The 17005-nt window shown below is 40.9% G+C and overlaps 1 protein-coding gene across 1 annotated transcript; it reads right to left on the bottom strand.

Annotated features, from left to right (window-relative positions):
- Window positions 1-3005: 3005 nt before the first annotated feature.
- aif1l (allograft inflammatory factor 1-like) lies at window positions 3006-16326 on the bottom strand. The gene is made up of 6 exons (XM_085793071.1): window positions 16154-16326; window positions 15889-15950; window positions 12856-12922; window positions 9392-9433; window positions 7771-7936; window positions 3006-4766 (listed from the first exon to the last, which is right to left on the bottom strand). Exons 1-6 carry the CDS (start codon window positions 16176-16178, stop codon window positions 4679-4681), a joined length of 450 nt encoding a protein of 149 aa, XP_085649197.1. The 5' UTR covers window positions 16179-16326; the 3' UTR covers window positions 3006-4678.
- Between the last annotated feature and the right edge of the window lie 679 nt (window positions 16327-17005).

The following is a 17005-nucleotide window of genomic DNA, read 5'->3' as shown; positions in this document are numbered from 1 at the left end:
GTCATCAATCCTCTGATTTGCTTAAACACTTGGTCTCAAAACTATGCGATTATGACGGCAATTTACTGCACTGATTATTCAAAAATTACAAAGGATAAGTCTTTGGGTGCTGCAAAGTGTGTGCAAGAAAGTATCAGGAATGCAGATTAACTCAGGCTTAGGCTCATATATCAGCTGGACAAGTGTGAACAGATGTGTCATGTAAGACAGATGTGAACACCTCTGGTGCTTGTGTGAGTTGTGAACCTTGCCGCACCTTCCCCTGCCTGCAGTCTGTCCCAGTGACCACTCTTGACTTTGAACAGAGCCAGTCTTACTGTATCTGATGACGTGAGAGACTTGGAATCCTCATAGACACTTTGTGAATAACAATGAAGTGGTCGGGAGACGTGAGGAGCTGCTAAGTGACAATAATGGATCACCCAAACTTCTGAACACATTGAGATGAATAATAGCACTGAACAAACACCCTCATATACAGTACAACCCTGAATCACACCCCAAAGCACAAGTTAATGTACCTCGAAGGGCAACTAAAAAACTTCAAGCTGCAAACCCAAAGTGTAACTAAAAAAGTACGGGCCAAACAAATACAAGTCTCACTCAGTCAGTGTAGTGAGTGATTATTGAAGAATGAATGGCCTGGTCAACAGTTACCATGACTCCCATTAGACATCCTGCAGGAATTAACAGTTAGTCCCCAAACTCCTTGTCACTGACACTTGGTGTTTCCCTTTGCTTGTGTGTGTGTGCTGCTGTTCTCTGCATGTGCATTGCGATTTAAAGGATAGTTTTAAAATTACAACTTTTTGAACACAGTCTCTCCCCATCTCAAACAATCAGAAATCCTTGGGTCTTTAAACACAGCACGCACTGTAATTTTAATCAAGTGTTTTCAGTTCTGGCTCATGTCTGTAAATTAGTTTCTTTGTCTTCTCATTAGCTGCACACATTCTAACAAGCCAGCTCTACTCTTTTGTATGTACGGTAATCAACCAAAGTCTTTTCAGTGGTGACACCTTGTGGTTGCTTGTGGACCCTGCAGCTGCTTCTGGTGTTCTTGATAGCTGATCAATAAATTACTGAGTGAGCTACTCAGTGACAGTGTATCCAAGATCCCTTGATATAAAGTAACTGCACAGCCACTACTACATACACTGTTACAGTGTTTTTTTTGTCTTTGCTATTGGAAGAAGGCCAAAGGTTAAATGAGGTGGAAGAATTCAAACACTAATGGGTTGAAAAGTCACTCAGAGTATAAATAGCTATTTATTACAAGCCAAATTAGATTAGTGGTGCCCTAAAAAGGTGGACAACTTGACTAGTTCAGCCATGGTTAGTTCAGGCTACACAGAAATGCCATTTCTCTAAGATCGAACTACAGCTTCCTACATTTCCCATAATGCAACTCAAAGTCTTTCATCATTTCCAAAAAGCCAGCTTCTTTCAAAATCTTCTACTTTTTAGTCTTTAAAGTCCAAGATGCACATGATAAATTTGACTGTGACACACATTTATACTCTCATACAACTTTATCCGAATAATTATGTCCTTTCTCAAACAGGCATATCCTTTTAAGAGCTGCTGCTGTACTTAAATTCTTAAAATTGTATTAAATTGCTGATGGTGATCTTAAAGAGGCCCTCCAAATCCAGCTGGATTTTTATCACTTTGGGTTTCATATCACCAGTCTGCAGAAGACGGTGCCACATTACCACTCAAAAGGTGACTTCAATTATCAGAAAATGTGCTTCCTTACTTTTCATGGATCCATTTAAGGCCGTGCTTCACCTTCACTTCGTTGAGCAGTCTATCACTTTCCTATTACCAGTCACACGTCTCACTCATGTGGTGACTTTGACTGTCCAGTAGATGGAAGCGTCTCAGCAAGAGAGGAGACGTGAGGGATGATGAAGTGTTACATTCATCACTTTCACGTCAGCCTCTGACAATTACTTATAATGGGTGCAGAACGATACAACTTTTGAATTATGGGTCTTGACCCTGCAATAACCTGTGATTAATCAAAACTATACTCACAACAAGTGAGTCAGTCAGTGACAAGAACGAAGTGGGTGTAGGTTGAGCTGAAACACCGACAGAAAAAAAAAAGGATGGTGTGAGAGGGAGAAGACGGTGAGATAATGAAGTTAAGGGTATTACTGAGAGAAGCCTGCATGTGGCAGCACCACACCAGATAACACAACGGGACTCTCTGACTACACAACTCTTGTTACTTCTCCCACAGTGACTACCTAAGCTCCAGGCAGTTCATTACATGGGACAGTGATAATCATTTTAATTACATAGGTGCTTATTATAATCCTGCTGGCTCCGCATGTTAGCACGCTTGTTAAAGTATTGCTTATTATCCCCTAAACTATTGCACACCCAGGCGACTCCCAATACAACACAAATGGCCTTAATCAAGCCCATTTTACGTAAGAGACTGTTTGCGCTGTTAAGTTATTTACTTTTGCTCAAGAAAATGTTTATTGCTGAAGAGTATGTAATATAGCTGCACATACATAATGTGACATGAAAATCCAATGACAAGAAAAAAAACAAATGGGATGAAAACACACACATCTAGTAGATACAATACAGCCAAAGATTCTTACACACTGTTTATTTTGTGGAAGATGATCATGTGAAACTGAACTGAGTGTCAGACTTGTTCCGACTGCAGAGCTGATCATTGCAAAGGTTTGACCCCCACGTTTATCAGCGCTGAAAGGCAAGTGTGTTGCAATCAGGTCTTTTCCAACATATGGATCCTTTATTTAAACCCCCTCCCTATCTGGAAAGATAACCAATTTAACCTTTCAGCGTAAACAACCAGAGGCTGCAGCAAATAACATCACTGCATCTAATCTCTGTCTCTCAGTCTGCCTGTAGTTAGCTATTTCTGACAAACACAGAATCATTAAATCAGTTCAACAGAGACCTCACCCCCCACCCACCGACCCATCCAATCCCCACTACTGCAATGAACCAATCAAAACTTAAACAGGCCAGTGTAAGAGTTTTAATTCCTTTGGTGTCTGCAAGCAATGTGCATCTTATCAACACTAAAAAAAAAAAAAAGATTGTGATATATCTATCAGACTGAAAGCAAAATGGTTTAAAATATGTTGTGTGTGTTAAAAACTACTACAAGTAGCAAATTCACAGTAAATAGTGTGAGTTACAGGAAAACGTTTTTTTAAAAAGTGGAGACAAACGCTGAGGCACAAATTTACAGAATTCACAGGACAATGAACCCAGTTGAACAGAGACAGATGGCTGGCTGATGGAAAACAAATATTCAGGGGGGGCAATTAATAACACATATGTGAACTGCAAGACAAATATAGGAAAACCTAAAGAGTTAAAATCACCCAATAAACAGGTTCAACGAAGCAGTGAAATAAAAAATAAAATAAAATAAGAAAAGGGAAAACATAGAAACTACACACACACAAAAAAAAACATCACGTGTGCACTTCACTCACTCAGAATGTGTGGAAGCCAATAATAAAAACCACAACAATATAACAAACATCAACAAACGCCCTTACCAAATACCAAAGAGCATTATTTCATGGTTTTCTGGAATTAGTAAGCTAAAGAAGACTGCTGGAACTGAACACCTGTGTGCACTCCCTCCGTTTTTCAATCTGCGTGTTTAAGCTCTACAGTATCTGCATGTTGAGGCACTTGGAAAGAATATGATTGTACTGTGTGTAGTATATTATGTACATTTGTTCTGCTTGTGTGCTTGTGTGTAAATCACACTCCTTCCAAATCTAACATGTGCTTAACCTTACAGATCTAAAAGCGAGTCAAGAGTCAAGTTCTGCTGCTCCTCGAGCCACGTACTGAAACTGAAAGTCTCATGGTCAACATGATCTTCTATTCCTCTCTCTGTAAACCACTGTAAATATTTAACACCTATCATCTACAAAAATGTTTTTTTTTATTTGTTTTTGCTTTTTTTTTTTCAGATCATGAGGTTGCCATGTTAACCTATTTACTGATTCCAGATCAGTATTTCGGCGCCAAGGGCCGGTGACTTTGACCCAGAGGAAATGGGCTGGGTTTGTAATCTCTGGCACCTGATCTAAAGAGAGACGCAGACCAAGATTAGCCTGGCAGGAATCCATTCAAGACCACTGAGGACAGTGCAATAAAGAAATGTGGTGGAAGATCTGCTTCTTTTCCTTGTGCTTATTCAAAAAGCATTCTACTCTCACATTATTAAAATAAATGGTGTCCCAAATATGAAAAAAGAAACAAGGGGCGTTGGGGAAAAAAAAAAAATCTACCTCAGGAGAATTTTGAGTCTTCCCTTAAAATATAACCATGAAACACTTACTACAAAAATGTAATTTATCAAGCAGATTACATGTACAACTACCAATGCTACATCTTATTGAAGGAAAAAAGGGATGAATAATAATAATAATAATAATAATAATAATAATATTCACAGTCAAACATCATTTAGTGAGTTGTGGTCTCAGTCTTCCAAATAACAGACACCTTGCACAAACCGTATATTCACAAAAATAACATCCTCAATCACTGGTCCCACACTAATACGACACTCCACATGTTATGAAAACGGTTCAATTCCAGGCGACCGCTGACGGCCCCTCTGCTCCTCTCTTACAGGTCCGGAGGCTGAGATCTACGCTTAAGGCAGGCTAGCAATGTCCCGCTTTGGAGGGGGTCCGTCTGGTTTGCAGGGAGCGCCGTTGGCTTTGTCTTCAAAGAGCAGGACTCTGTGGAGAGACGAACCAAGAAACAACAGAACAAAGTCAGTATTTAGAAACATACAACACAGAATAAACCAGTGAATGTGTCGTTTTTAAATGAATTCTATAGATTTTTTTGTGATTGTGACCCAGTGACATACTGAATGAAATTGGAAACTACTGACAGGATGAAAAAGTCAGTTTTTGACCTGAAGAAGAGCACAATGCTTAAAACGTTGTCTCGTTTTTATGTAGTCCTCTAATAAATTTTTGTCAACTTTGGGAGCATACAGTGTGGCGAGTCACCTTCTTCTTTTTAGGATGAAAAAGTCACACATGACAGATTTTCATTTGGTGTGGTATGTAAAAATGTGATTTAACTGAAAGTAGATCTCCAACTAAATTTTTATAATGATTATTTTCTCAATTAAAAGTCTCTAAAAACTGTCAGTGAATAAAAAAATATTTCAGTTTCGTCCACACAAAGTTCTTGTCTTCAAATTATTTTTGCGTGACCAACAACGGCACAAAAACACTGACATGATTAATTCATTATGACATGAGTCAAAGCAAAGCAGCAGCTCTTTGCCAGCGTGTCACAGGGATTGAGTCACGTTTGATGTTTCTAAATCCATCAGCATAGTTAATTGTCTGTAAGATGACTAATAGATAAACGCACTGATAGTTTCAGTTGGAGCTCCTTCTGAGCGATCTAAGGCAGCGATGGAGACAGGGAGATTTGGTTCGGCGGCAGAATGTAAACATAAATTAAGAAGACAGGGCTGGACCGTGGTGAAACAGAGGAGAAGTATAAACAGTGAACACAGGGTGTGTGATTGAGGAGTGATAATCAGATACACACAGACACAGTTACAGTCTGGGTATGAACACGCTGGGCAGTAAGTGAAAAGGAAAGGAATGGAGGGGAAACCACAAAGGGTCTGAGGGGAATAGTGGTCCAGTCCACACACAGTAGAGTGAGGGATCTGACAGGAGCTATTCAGAGCAAATGCCTGTCTTTAATTTCCTTTTTTGGAAAACTCTGCAAAGCCCCGCTAAGCCCATAAGGAGTAATGATCCTGACGACAAAACCGGCACTCAGCGATTCAAACTCTGGCACATCTCTCTGGCACAGCGCTCTCCTCACACTACTGATAACCTGCTGCACTCCAAGTTGAACCATGAAGTGGGTCAGGCCACCACTGATGGTCAAATCAATCAAGTACCATTCATCAATGATTGATCCAATTAAAAAAAAAAGATATGTTGATTAAATTATTGTAATAAAGTGATAAACAACCAGTTAGGATTTGAAGCATGTTGCCAAATCAGGTTAATCTACTCCTGGTAGACAGAAGAGCTTAATAGATGAAGTGATTGCCTGATTTAATCTTGTTATTGTGTGAAAGTCTGACAAATATACACACATACATAATCCTGTTTTGGGGCAAAAAAAAAAAAAAAAGTTTTATTTTATTTGGTGTGAAGCCTCAAAAACAACAACAGCAGCAGCAGCCTTCTAGTCGAGGTCAACCACAGCTGCTGCCTCTTGTTACCCAGCCTCTAAAATACAATATTAGATCTTCAAGGGCCGTGTGCTAGATTAAAATCTTTAGTGAATAGAATAGAATAGAATAGAACGACTGACCTTTTGCACTTGTGCACTGCACTAATAGTAACTTGATTCAAAGAGTTTAATTGTTGAGTCTGACCTCAATCATTTTCCTGCAATTGCAACTAAAATCAATTGTTGTGCTGCCAAACTCTCTGAATAACTCTATTCTAAAGCTGTTTTTTACCCCCCCTCCCCTCCTTTACCACCAGCCCCTCCTCTCCCTCCCCCCCGCTCTCTGGAGACAAAAACAGCAGCAACACAACAGAGGCGTTTATCAGAAAGTAGGGGGCAGTGATTAGGTAGGTGGGTATTTGTGAGTTTGACGGTTTTAACACTGTGACCAATGGGTTTATATTAAAAAAACATTACAAAATGAGAACAAGCAGCCAAATAAACACCTCCCTGTTTTTGATTTAAATCTTAATCTGCAGCTTTTCTGCACAGTGAAACTGAATAAATATTTTGCAAAGTCACCATTCACCATTCTTAATAAAATTAGCATTATGGAGATATTAGCGTGTTAAAACTGACAAAATATGATCATATGACTTTCATCCTCCTGGTGGAAATAACTCAAAGCATCTTTTCTCCAGAGGATGGAAACGGTTTTAATAAAATGCAACCGAGTGGACGATGGAGGCAGCGAGGTTATGAGAGATTTATAAATAGCAGCAGAGGGATTATGCGATACACTTTCGAGAAATAGTTGAGGGCAAAGGAGGAAGAGTTATGAATTTTCTCTATGCTTGGTGTTTTTTGGGATTATGAGGTTTTATCTACTGAATGGTCTAGCCAGCTTAATCCAGCAGAGCTGACATGCAGCAGCCAATACACTCCTGGCTCCTGCGGTCTGACCCACAGCAAGACTGCTTTAAAAGGCTTACACCGGCTACACCGAGCCTTTTGAAAGCAGCCTTAGATACGTCATCCTGCACCACCAGGGGCCACTGAAAGAAATACCTCCAATATACACACATATACATCCATAAACATGACAGAAAAAGAGCGCAGGATGAGTTTTATTGACAGAAACTGATGTTTTGGTGTTTTTTGCCGGCCATACGTGACAATCAGTGGTTAATCAGCCTATAATCAGTTACCTAAGCACATGATCCTGGCTAAGGATAAGGATGGGTTGACTATGGATAGGCTACATAGATGGGTTTCGTTGCCATGGCGATTAACAGCTAATGCAGCAGCATGTAGGTTGTGACGTCATCTCTGGTCATCCCCAAACCCCCCTGCTGCGAGAGGAAACAATTGGCTGACACAGCACACGATTCATATCCTCTCTCAGGACGCGTGAGTACACACACAATGCAGCAGCAGATGGTTTACTCACACTCACACACACTCACACACGAGCAGCTAAGTCTGTGTATACGTTAGAAAAAGAAGAGGGGGTGTGTCACTTACAGTTTGAGCACAGCTGAACGTTTGCCCAGCATCATCTTGACAAAGTCTCTGTAGTCGATGGTGTTGCTGCTGCTGCCGCCCGTCACCTCCACAATCATTTTTTTCAACTCTAAGTGGGTCTTGGGCACGCCCAGCTTCTCCATCATCCGCTTCAGACCCATCATGTCTGAGAAAAGGCACAGATCACATACAGTAGTTAGGTGGGAGAAGGTGATTTTTATCTATCAATCACAATATAAATCTGGATTTCTCACTAAGGAAGCCTCTGTAAGGAAACTTTAATATCATTGACATGTTTGTTTACTATATCCTTAATACTTAGCAAAGCACTTTGCACATGAAGTTCAGTTTACTCAAGAAGGAACTTTCAACCTCTTAAAGTAGTTAAGGAGGAACTATGTAAGTCTGGTTGCTTTTCCGCTGTATTGCTGCTAACCCTCCTCTCGGCCATGTGCATTTGTTTATAACAAAGCCAGCAAGAAATCAATCAATAAAGTGGTAGATAACGTTATATATCATATATGATGTTAAGCTGTGTATATTAATATTACTAATGCTTTGAGATAAACGCTAACATCAGCACACTATCCTGCTCAAAATGTCAATGCTAATCGGTATGTTTACCATGTTCACATGATGTTAGCATCTGTGTAAGCATGCCAACATTTTCTGAGTAGCACTAACATGATGATGGGAAAGTCATTAGTTTTGAAGGTATGATCATCTGAAGGTATATGAGCATAAAGTATCAGATCTGCATCGTGGATATCAGCATGTAATTGAATGCAATTCATTCAGAAGCTGTTGTAACTGTTTAAGCTGTTGTAAGTAAATTCAAACTATTAGCTAAACAACATCTGCTGAAAAAGTATGAATAACAATTGGTTATCAAAATAGAGATTTCTTGAACAGTCTGCGGAAATTGCGTGGTTGTCTGTTGTGCTGATGTCGGATAAAAGGACTGCTGAATAGATGGATCTCTTTTGTATGAAGTGAATAAGTTGTGTAAAACAAGTTGGAAAAGTCCAGATGGGACAATTTGAAATGGACAGCTGATTGGACTGCTGTTAGGACTTTATTCTGTTGCAGTGTTTCTGTTTAGTTTTAACTACTGTGTTTTGTTTTTCTTTTTATTCCTATTTATTTCCTTTCCTCCTTTTTTCATTTATTGGAGCCTCTATTGGCTGGTTTGTATTGTGTCATATTTTGTACAGTGTCATTTTGAAAGGGAAGAACAGCTGCAGCCCTGCTGTAGCTACAGTAAAGCGGATCATAATAAAGAATAAAGTCTGGACCGTCCCTCCAGCCATGCTGCTAGTCTGTCTTAATCTAGACAGAGGCCACATCTCCTGTCTGACTCCTGCATCACCACAGTCCGCTTCACATCTGTTCAGAAATTAACGGCCGTTCACACCGGTGAACTGTGCGGTCTCACTTTACATCCAGGACACAAACAACGACACATGAGCCTGTTTGAACCCGGTGCTCACTCTGCTCAGACAATACACGCCCAGTATTAATTACTGTTCGCTCATGTCAACACAGCACATGGGGTCAGCTGACAGTTGTTATCTGGGCTGCAGTTGGTGTTTTGGTGTTTTAGTGCGGGGCCATTACTCACCGATCTCTCCTTGGTCGTTCAGGTCAAACTCAGAATATTTATCTGCAAAAAACACACACATACACACAAAGGAGATGATTACTAACAGAGATAATTCACTCTCATTGTCATCACACACACACACCACACCTAGTGTAACACTTTCACAAACAGCAGGCCCCCGGCTGGCCTCTACAAAATGGTGAACACACACACACCATCCACTGATCTCACTGTCTTACAATCTGCTGACAGCTGGGCTGGCAGGAGGAAAGACACAAGCAGATGATAATGACAGGTGTGTATGAGTGTGTGTGTTTTGTCTGCCTGTTAGTCGAAAGCAGGCAAAGGGCAGCTGAGTGGGGCGGACAAGCGAGACAGATTAATAGTGAGAGGGTCAGGAAGTTAAAAGAGAACTTAAAGTTCAAACACAGCAATCAGGAAGGAAAACAAAGAGGCTCAGGCTGAACATTGTGAAGCTCACATACTCGGTTTTACCCTCAGAGTCCCTCAGATTAAATCTGATCCTTCTCGTCTGGCCACAGACGGAAAACCCCTCTGATGCTTATTAAAACACACTTTGAAGAAAATCATATGGATACAAGTTAGGCGTTTTACACCTGTCTTGTATTCTTTAATGTGTTAGTATTTTTCTTGTGCACCACAATGTGGAAATATTCCTTTAATAGCATCCAGCATAGCTTCAGTTTTCTTCTATTTTAATTCATGATTTTTAGAGTTGTTTGTGTTATATTTTCCTTTTAGACACAATTTGCACAAGTGGAAGAGAGTCCTAATTATTGCCTGTAGCATCTTGTCTGACGAAGAGAGTTTTTAAAATAACAGGCAGATTTGTATTTAAACAGTAATTATTAAGCACTTCCCTCATAAAAGCTCATAATTAACACGCTGCTGAAGTGGCTGCTGCTTTTTTACACAAGTCCAAAAGCAGACATTTTTTCCCGCGTCTCCCTAAATTTCTTCGCTCTCTTTTCTCTAGAAGACCACTTTAGTCAGATTACACTTGCTATTTCTGTCCCACAATAGAAGCTCTGTGTGTGTGTGTGAAAGAGAGAGAGAGAGAGAGAGAGAGAGAGAGAGAGAGGGAGAGAAGGAACTGTGTTAACTGTGTGAACCCATGGGGAGTGGGACAGGACAATGCTAACCCTGTTCGTAAACTCTGAGGAGTGGGCCTCTACACACACACACACAAACACACACAGAACAGTCCTTGAGTGGGCCACTTGTCGTAGTGCAGCCTGTTGATCATCTGCAGCCACAGAAAACGGCTCAACTGAACAAAACTGAAGTCTTAGGCGTTTCCTCCTGACCTACATTCCTTCATCTACTGACAGTACCATCAACTTATGAACCCCCCAGCCATTTCTCCCTCTCCATTATGATCCATTTCTTTTGTTTTTTTGTTTTTAACTCCTCTTTGGTGGACAGAGTCCTGTTGTCTGATAGTGAGTTTGTCCGACAGCCACTTCTGAGGGGACTTTACCACTAAAAAAAAGAAAAAGAAAAAGAAACTTCCCGATAAAATAGTTGGAAATAGTGGATGATTGCTTCCTCTGCCACTTTGGCCAAAGATAAGTTAGGAATTTGCCCATCCTTTAAAAAGACTCTGACCCTGAGGGCAGATAAAAGCTTCACTGCAGGCTTCTGTTCACTCTAAAAACAAGCTGATTTCCGTCCCATTTCCCATCTGTCCTCAGATAGAACAAAAAAAACAAAACAAAAAACGCTGTGTAGTCATTACTCAGCTATAAAACACTTTAAACAACTCTGTGTTATCCCCAAATCTTTCTAACGGACAATATGACACAGGCAGATGGAGCTGCACATCTGGACACAAACAACACAAAGGAATGAATCTGAAATGGTTTTGATTGATGTCAGGGTTTCGCACAGGAAACTGGTTGGCGGAGGCGTTAAGCAGCGCTGATGGTGGTAACTGTCCAGCATCCAACTCCAACATAAGGACCACCTGTTTGTGACAACCTGAGCTGTTATCAAGTCCCTGACATTGAGACTCCCTCTGGTAATTAATTACCACAAACTGAACGTGCGATGTGATCCGTCAATAAATCACCTACTGAGCTGAATTAGACACATCCCGATATGTCGTGCTGCGTAATCAATGCAGTTACTGTCGATGATTTGAACAACGGCCTCATTCATCTGCTGTGAGACGCAGCATCACTTCTGCTTCCCCTGAAACCTCTGCTTATGTTAGAGGTGCGAAAAAATTAAATCACATGATTAGGATCGGGATTCTGCTGCTGGCGCCAATTCAAAATCGATTCATAAACATAAACAGCAATGTTTTTTGATTTTTTGACATTAGTTTAGCTCTCCGGTGTGTGGGATGGCACCGTTTCGGTCTCTGCCCTGGTGTTTTTCTGTGGCGTTTGTAAGAACAAAGCGTTACAAGCCAATGTGGGACATTTAGCTTTTAAGCTCCTCTCATAAAAAATGAATTAATTCCTTCTGTTACAGGAGGTTCTTCTTATTTCAAGTATAAGGTTGGTTGGGTAAGTTGACAATAACATACTGGGTTTGGCTGTGATGCTGTGAAATATCCCTTTTTAAATCGTTATGCTTGGACGATTAATAGTTTTGTAATTATTAATAAACATAACAGAGAAAAGTTTCAATATATGAGCTGAACTCTCCGAAAACTTCCAGGAGAAAGTAAATGGGGGCATGTTTAAAAGTTTTCGGGTCGTGAGTTGCAGTTTGATTGGTGGTTGAAAGCGCAGTGTTTAGATAGCGACAGCAATCCTCCCAGGACCTGGGTGTTGGGTCGCCTTTCTGTTTATATATTACTGCTCCATTTCCTCCAGCGAGCAAAGATTTAAGTAGGACAGTGGAGCATATTTCTCATTTCAAGACTCATGCCCCCTGCTAGAATAAACAGCCTTATGTTGTAATGCTGCTGGTTAAACCGTAGGTAAAACCCCCCCCCAAAAAAACACTCCCATCGCCAGAAAAAGGGAAACAAAGCTGTGTACATGCACACAGAGCATACAGTACATGTTTGCAATGGGAGTGGGTGGGGGAGGAGGAGGTCTTTGATAAATCATGCAATTTTATTCTTGTAATTAGCAGCAGCAGCAGTGTTTCTCCTGCTCTCAGGAGGAAAAGAGTTTACCCAGCAAAGTTCTGAATTTTGTAACAACAAGCAGAGGAACGCCCCAGCACATTCCTCCAAGGCCACTGAGGACTTGGCCTCTTGCAAACCTCTTAGAATTCACAGCAGTCAGTCTTTTCCCACAGAGAAAAACAAGATACTGAAGACTTACTGAGTGTGTGTGTGTGTGTGTATGTGCGGACTACTAACAAATAAACAAACACTGAGAGTAAGAACAAAAGCTTGGAAGAGGCAGTCACACCCACAGAAAGCCAAATCACGCAACAGTAGATACCAACACACTCTGAGGGGAGGGGAGGGGAAGGGAGGGGTGGGTGGATGTGCTTACTTTTGAGACCTTCCAATTTTTCGGCCAGGTCTTCTTCATCCCTGTATTTCTGGTCTTCCAGGTATTCCTGAAGAGGAGGAGAGAGAGAGGAGGATGAGGATGATGACTACAGGTGAAACAAGTTCTACAGGCTTTAAAAGAAACCGAAACCCCCCGTTAAACGACTCCCGAGCCCCATCATCTAAGAAACTCCATCAGTGTTATATGAAACAAAATCAAAGAGGAGTGAAGCCCCTCACACAAATTATAGTATTAAGTTCCTTAAGCTGATTGTGCTCTGTCAAATGTATCAAAAAAAACTTAAAACTTCAAAGTGATGATTCACAATCTTAAGATGTTCTTCCCCCTGGATTGTCATTACTTATCACTGTGTTCGTTAAGTGGAGCACCTCACAAGGGTGTAAAGGAAAAGAGCCTGGAGGGAGCTATTCTAATGAAATTATAATGACGCAATCTGCCATGTGGGAGTCAGCTTCAATCTTCACGAAAAGAAGAGAGAGCAGAGGAGACAGGGAGCGCGGTTGTTCTCTGACGTGACCTCCATGTGTCTGTCAAGGCTGTAATTAAGGGGCGAGAAAGGATAAACAGCACAAGTGGATGTTTATCAGGGACACCTGACTCAGCTGTGCTGCTGCTGCAGCCTCCACACACAGGAATGTTCTCTCCTCTCGCTGTCACGGCATCTCCGACGACAATATGCAAGTGTATTTGAACAAGTGCAGTGCCAGTGTTACAAGGCATCCAGGCTGACATCACGTACGGAGAAATGTTTCACAAAACCGAGGTCGAACAGAGTGCAATGTATCACCTCTGGCTGGAAAGTCAGAGTTTGTGCATATTTTCAGGCTTCGATTATGATTAATCTCAATCCACTGTTTTGCCTGTAAAACGTCAGAACCCAGATATGAGTCAGTTACAGTGATATAGAACGTAAAAGAAGGAAAAATAATCCTCACAGTAAAGAAACTATTCAGCTCAAAGTGACTGAACATGATTATAAATAGTTGCTGATTCATTTTCTGCCAACCTACTAATCTCTGGAGCTTGCAATTGCAACTCTATAGCAAGGATTTTTTAGGTCGCTGAGGTCAGATCTGCATCCCACATTGCAAATGAACATTTCTGGTAAGAGATTCTCAAACTTCTAGTTGCTTTTTCACAAATAAGGACATATTTACAGTTCAGGAATAACTTGTAACCTCTTTGTTTACACTTTTTGAAAACACATCCCTAGCAGTGGTGTACTTGAATTTCACATCAGCCCTATGGTGTGGGGCTCTAATAGCGTCATTCTTTAATGATCAACCAATCACTTTCTCTGCTAATTGATAGGTCCATAAAAATGTCCACCACAAACACTTAAAGCCAAATCACATGTCTTGTTTTGTCCAACTAATGACTCACAACCCAAAAAAACTATCCATTATTATACAAAATGTACAAACTGTGACCAGAAGCTGAAACCAGCATCCTTGCTTCAAAAATTGTGACTAATAACAATGACTAACAATGACTAATCAATGACTAACTGTATGAGATTGTATATCCATCTCAGAAGTGTAACAGCGCTAAGATCTGAGGTTTCATTCCTGCAGGATCAACTAATGCGAATACACCCATGTTAACATAAGCAAGTGGATGACAGTGTATAAAAATCCCTGGATTTAATCACAGAACAATTGTTATTTTTAGATCTGGCCTCTTAGGAATCTGGGGTAATTTCTCTCTTCTCATTTCTCTAATGAGCAATGCAGGATATGAAAACACCAGATAAATCTCCACGAGAGAACAGGGAGCGTTTGCACGGAGATGACACAGGCGCTCCCGGCTGCCCTCTTGCCGCGACCTGGTTTTCATGTGGCCCCAAGCAGCCGGCAGCTGATGACAGGCGTGCAGCCAAAGGAGGGAAACAGAGATTATACAGACAACTAGTTAATCTGTGGGAACTACTACAGTTGTCTGACCAAACAAGGCATAATGTTAAAGGGATAGTTCAACATTTTGGCAAATTCGTCTATTGCCATATAGTCATAGGAGTAGGTTTATTGCCTTTAATTATCGGTGCATGTTGTTTTGAGATCTGCGGGGCAGAGATGCGAGCTGCTCAGCGAACATAATGGAGGTGAACGCTACAGGTCCACTGTCCCTCAAAACGCTATAAAATAATCATGTATAATTATGTAACATTACGACACATGAAGCAAATACTCAGAACTACTTGCACTTTGAAATCACTCCGCCCAGCAGCGGTGTCTGTAATGTAGTTCCGGCTACGCATTTGCCTCGAAAACAACTCTTGTCTCCTAATGTTACATTATTATTTCATAGCGTGGTGAATGTGCAGATCACAACTTGTTCACGAGAGCATTTTGGAGTTGATGGACTGAGTATTTGATGAGTTTTGAGGGACAAGAGGACCTATACCATTCACCTTCATTGTGCTGGCTGAGCAGCTCACGTCTCTGCCCCACTTATCTCAAAACAACATGCACCGATAATTCACCGCAATGAATCTACTCCTATGACTAAAGGGATTATAGCAATAGGCGAATTTGCCAAAATGTTGAACTATCCCTTTAAGACAAAGCGCTCATCCAGACACCTGTTTTCCAGGCAGATATACTGTACACATTTTAGAGATGGCGTTTTTAATTGAACTTATGAATCGATCTGATGAGGTCAGAGGGAAACACCAGCAGGGGAGACAGAGATGAGTGTGACAGCATGCAGCCATTCAACAAGTAGTGAGTGCCACGAGAGACTGCAGGGGAAAATCGATAAAATGCATCAACGGCAGCATAGCGATGGTCAACTACAATGAAGTGTGCGGGGCACTGGTTGAATTCAATTCATTATTCACAGCGGCAGCAGCGCCGAGGTGGTTTCATCCAACTGCCTTGAAACATCAACGTGACGTGACGTTCGAGAACAAGGCCAATGCCAAGTCAAGTGTGCGCGAGCTAATTAAATTCAAATTCCCTGAGGTGCCGTTACGTTAGAGACGTTGGAAACAAATAAAGTAAACGTACGTACCTTGTTTATTTCTTCCAGTTTTTGCCTCTGCTGCTCCTTTAACAGTCCAAATGCTTTCCCTCCTGAAAGAGAAAATTATTTTATTTTATTTTATTGTTATTTAAAAGCTAGCTTGTTATTATCCACACAGGCTTAGCTTGGACGGTGGCCGGTTGGCCTGCTGCTGCTGCTGCTGATGCTCTATTGTACAGATTCAAAGCTTTAGCTAGCGATAGACATTATTAAAATACACACTGTAAAACCGCTGATTGTTTTCTTTATTTACCTTGGACGTTTTGATTTGAAGGCATCCTGGAATTTCTCTGTGTGGTATAAATCCAGCAAATTAAAAAAATATATTTATCAGAGCCAGAAGGCTGCCGCAACGGTCCGCCGGGGCGATACTCCTCGTCTCCGTGAGAGATTGGGCTCAGTGTGGTCCACTACGGCAGCACCGGTGTCAAGACGGACGCATTTCAGAAGTGGACATCCGGTCAGGACTTTCAAAATAAGACCTTGAACGTACAAAACTGATCCTTAGATTTGTCAAGAATGTTGACTTTGCCCTTTATACGTCACTTTAATTTCAAATATAAATGTTTATAAACGTTATTGGCATTTGTTTCTCTATCTAGTGGTAGTTTCAGGACCCAATAAAAAAAGATACGCTTTTATTTTGAAGGCAAAAACGTTGCTTTCCGGTATCACAGTGCAAAAACACTATCCTCATCGGTGAATGATGCTCTTGGAATACGTTTTTTTTTGTTTTGTTTTTTTTACTATCGCTTACCATCATGTGGCGTGTGAGGAAACTGCACATAATGAGGATGTGACCCAGACAATACAGGGCAGAGATGGATGGACCACACGGTTAATTTCTATGCATTAAAGCCACCCACAGAAGAAACACATTCCAGTTAAAACAAAAACTGAAACAAATCCTCATTTTTCATATAAATAATATAGGACTGGGCACCGACTAATTTGTACCAATAGGCTACACAGCGTCTCAGGTTCAGTTTACGAATAAACACCATGTGATATACTGTATAGTCTATATTAATAAACTAACAATGAAATAAACAAGCCATGGAGTTTTTATAAGTTTTTCTTCTTTGTATTCCACTCCAAAAAATAC

This window comes from Trachurus japonicus, chromosome 12 (assembly GCF_045865225.1).
Source record: "Trachurus japonicus isolate A0001 chromosome 12, Traja_1.0".
NCBI lineage: Eukaryota > Metazoa > Chordata > Actinopteri > Carangiformes > Carangidae > Trachurus > Trachurus japonicus.
Note: the sequence above shows the minus strand (reverse complement) of the source record. Positions and strands in the feature narration are given on the sequence as shown.

Bases quoted from the DNA above. Each gene is read 5' to 3' on its own strand.
- aif1l (XM_085793071.1), bottom strand. From the start codon at position 16,178: ATGCCTTCAAATCAAAACGTCCAAG. The intron at 12,923-15,888 runs GTACGTACGTTT...CCTCCTCTTCAG, and splicing joins AACTGGAAGAAATAAACAAG to GAATACCTGGAAGACCAGAA. The intron at 4,767-7,770 runs GTAAGTGACACA...GTCTCTCCACAG, and splicing joins CGTTCAGCTGTGCTCAAACT to AGTCCTGCTCTTTGAAGACA.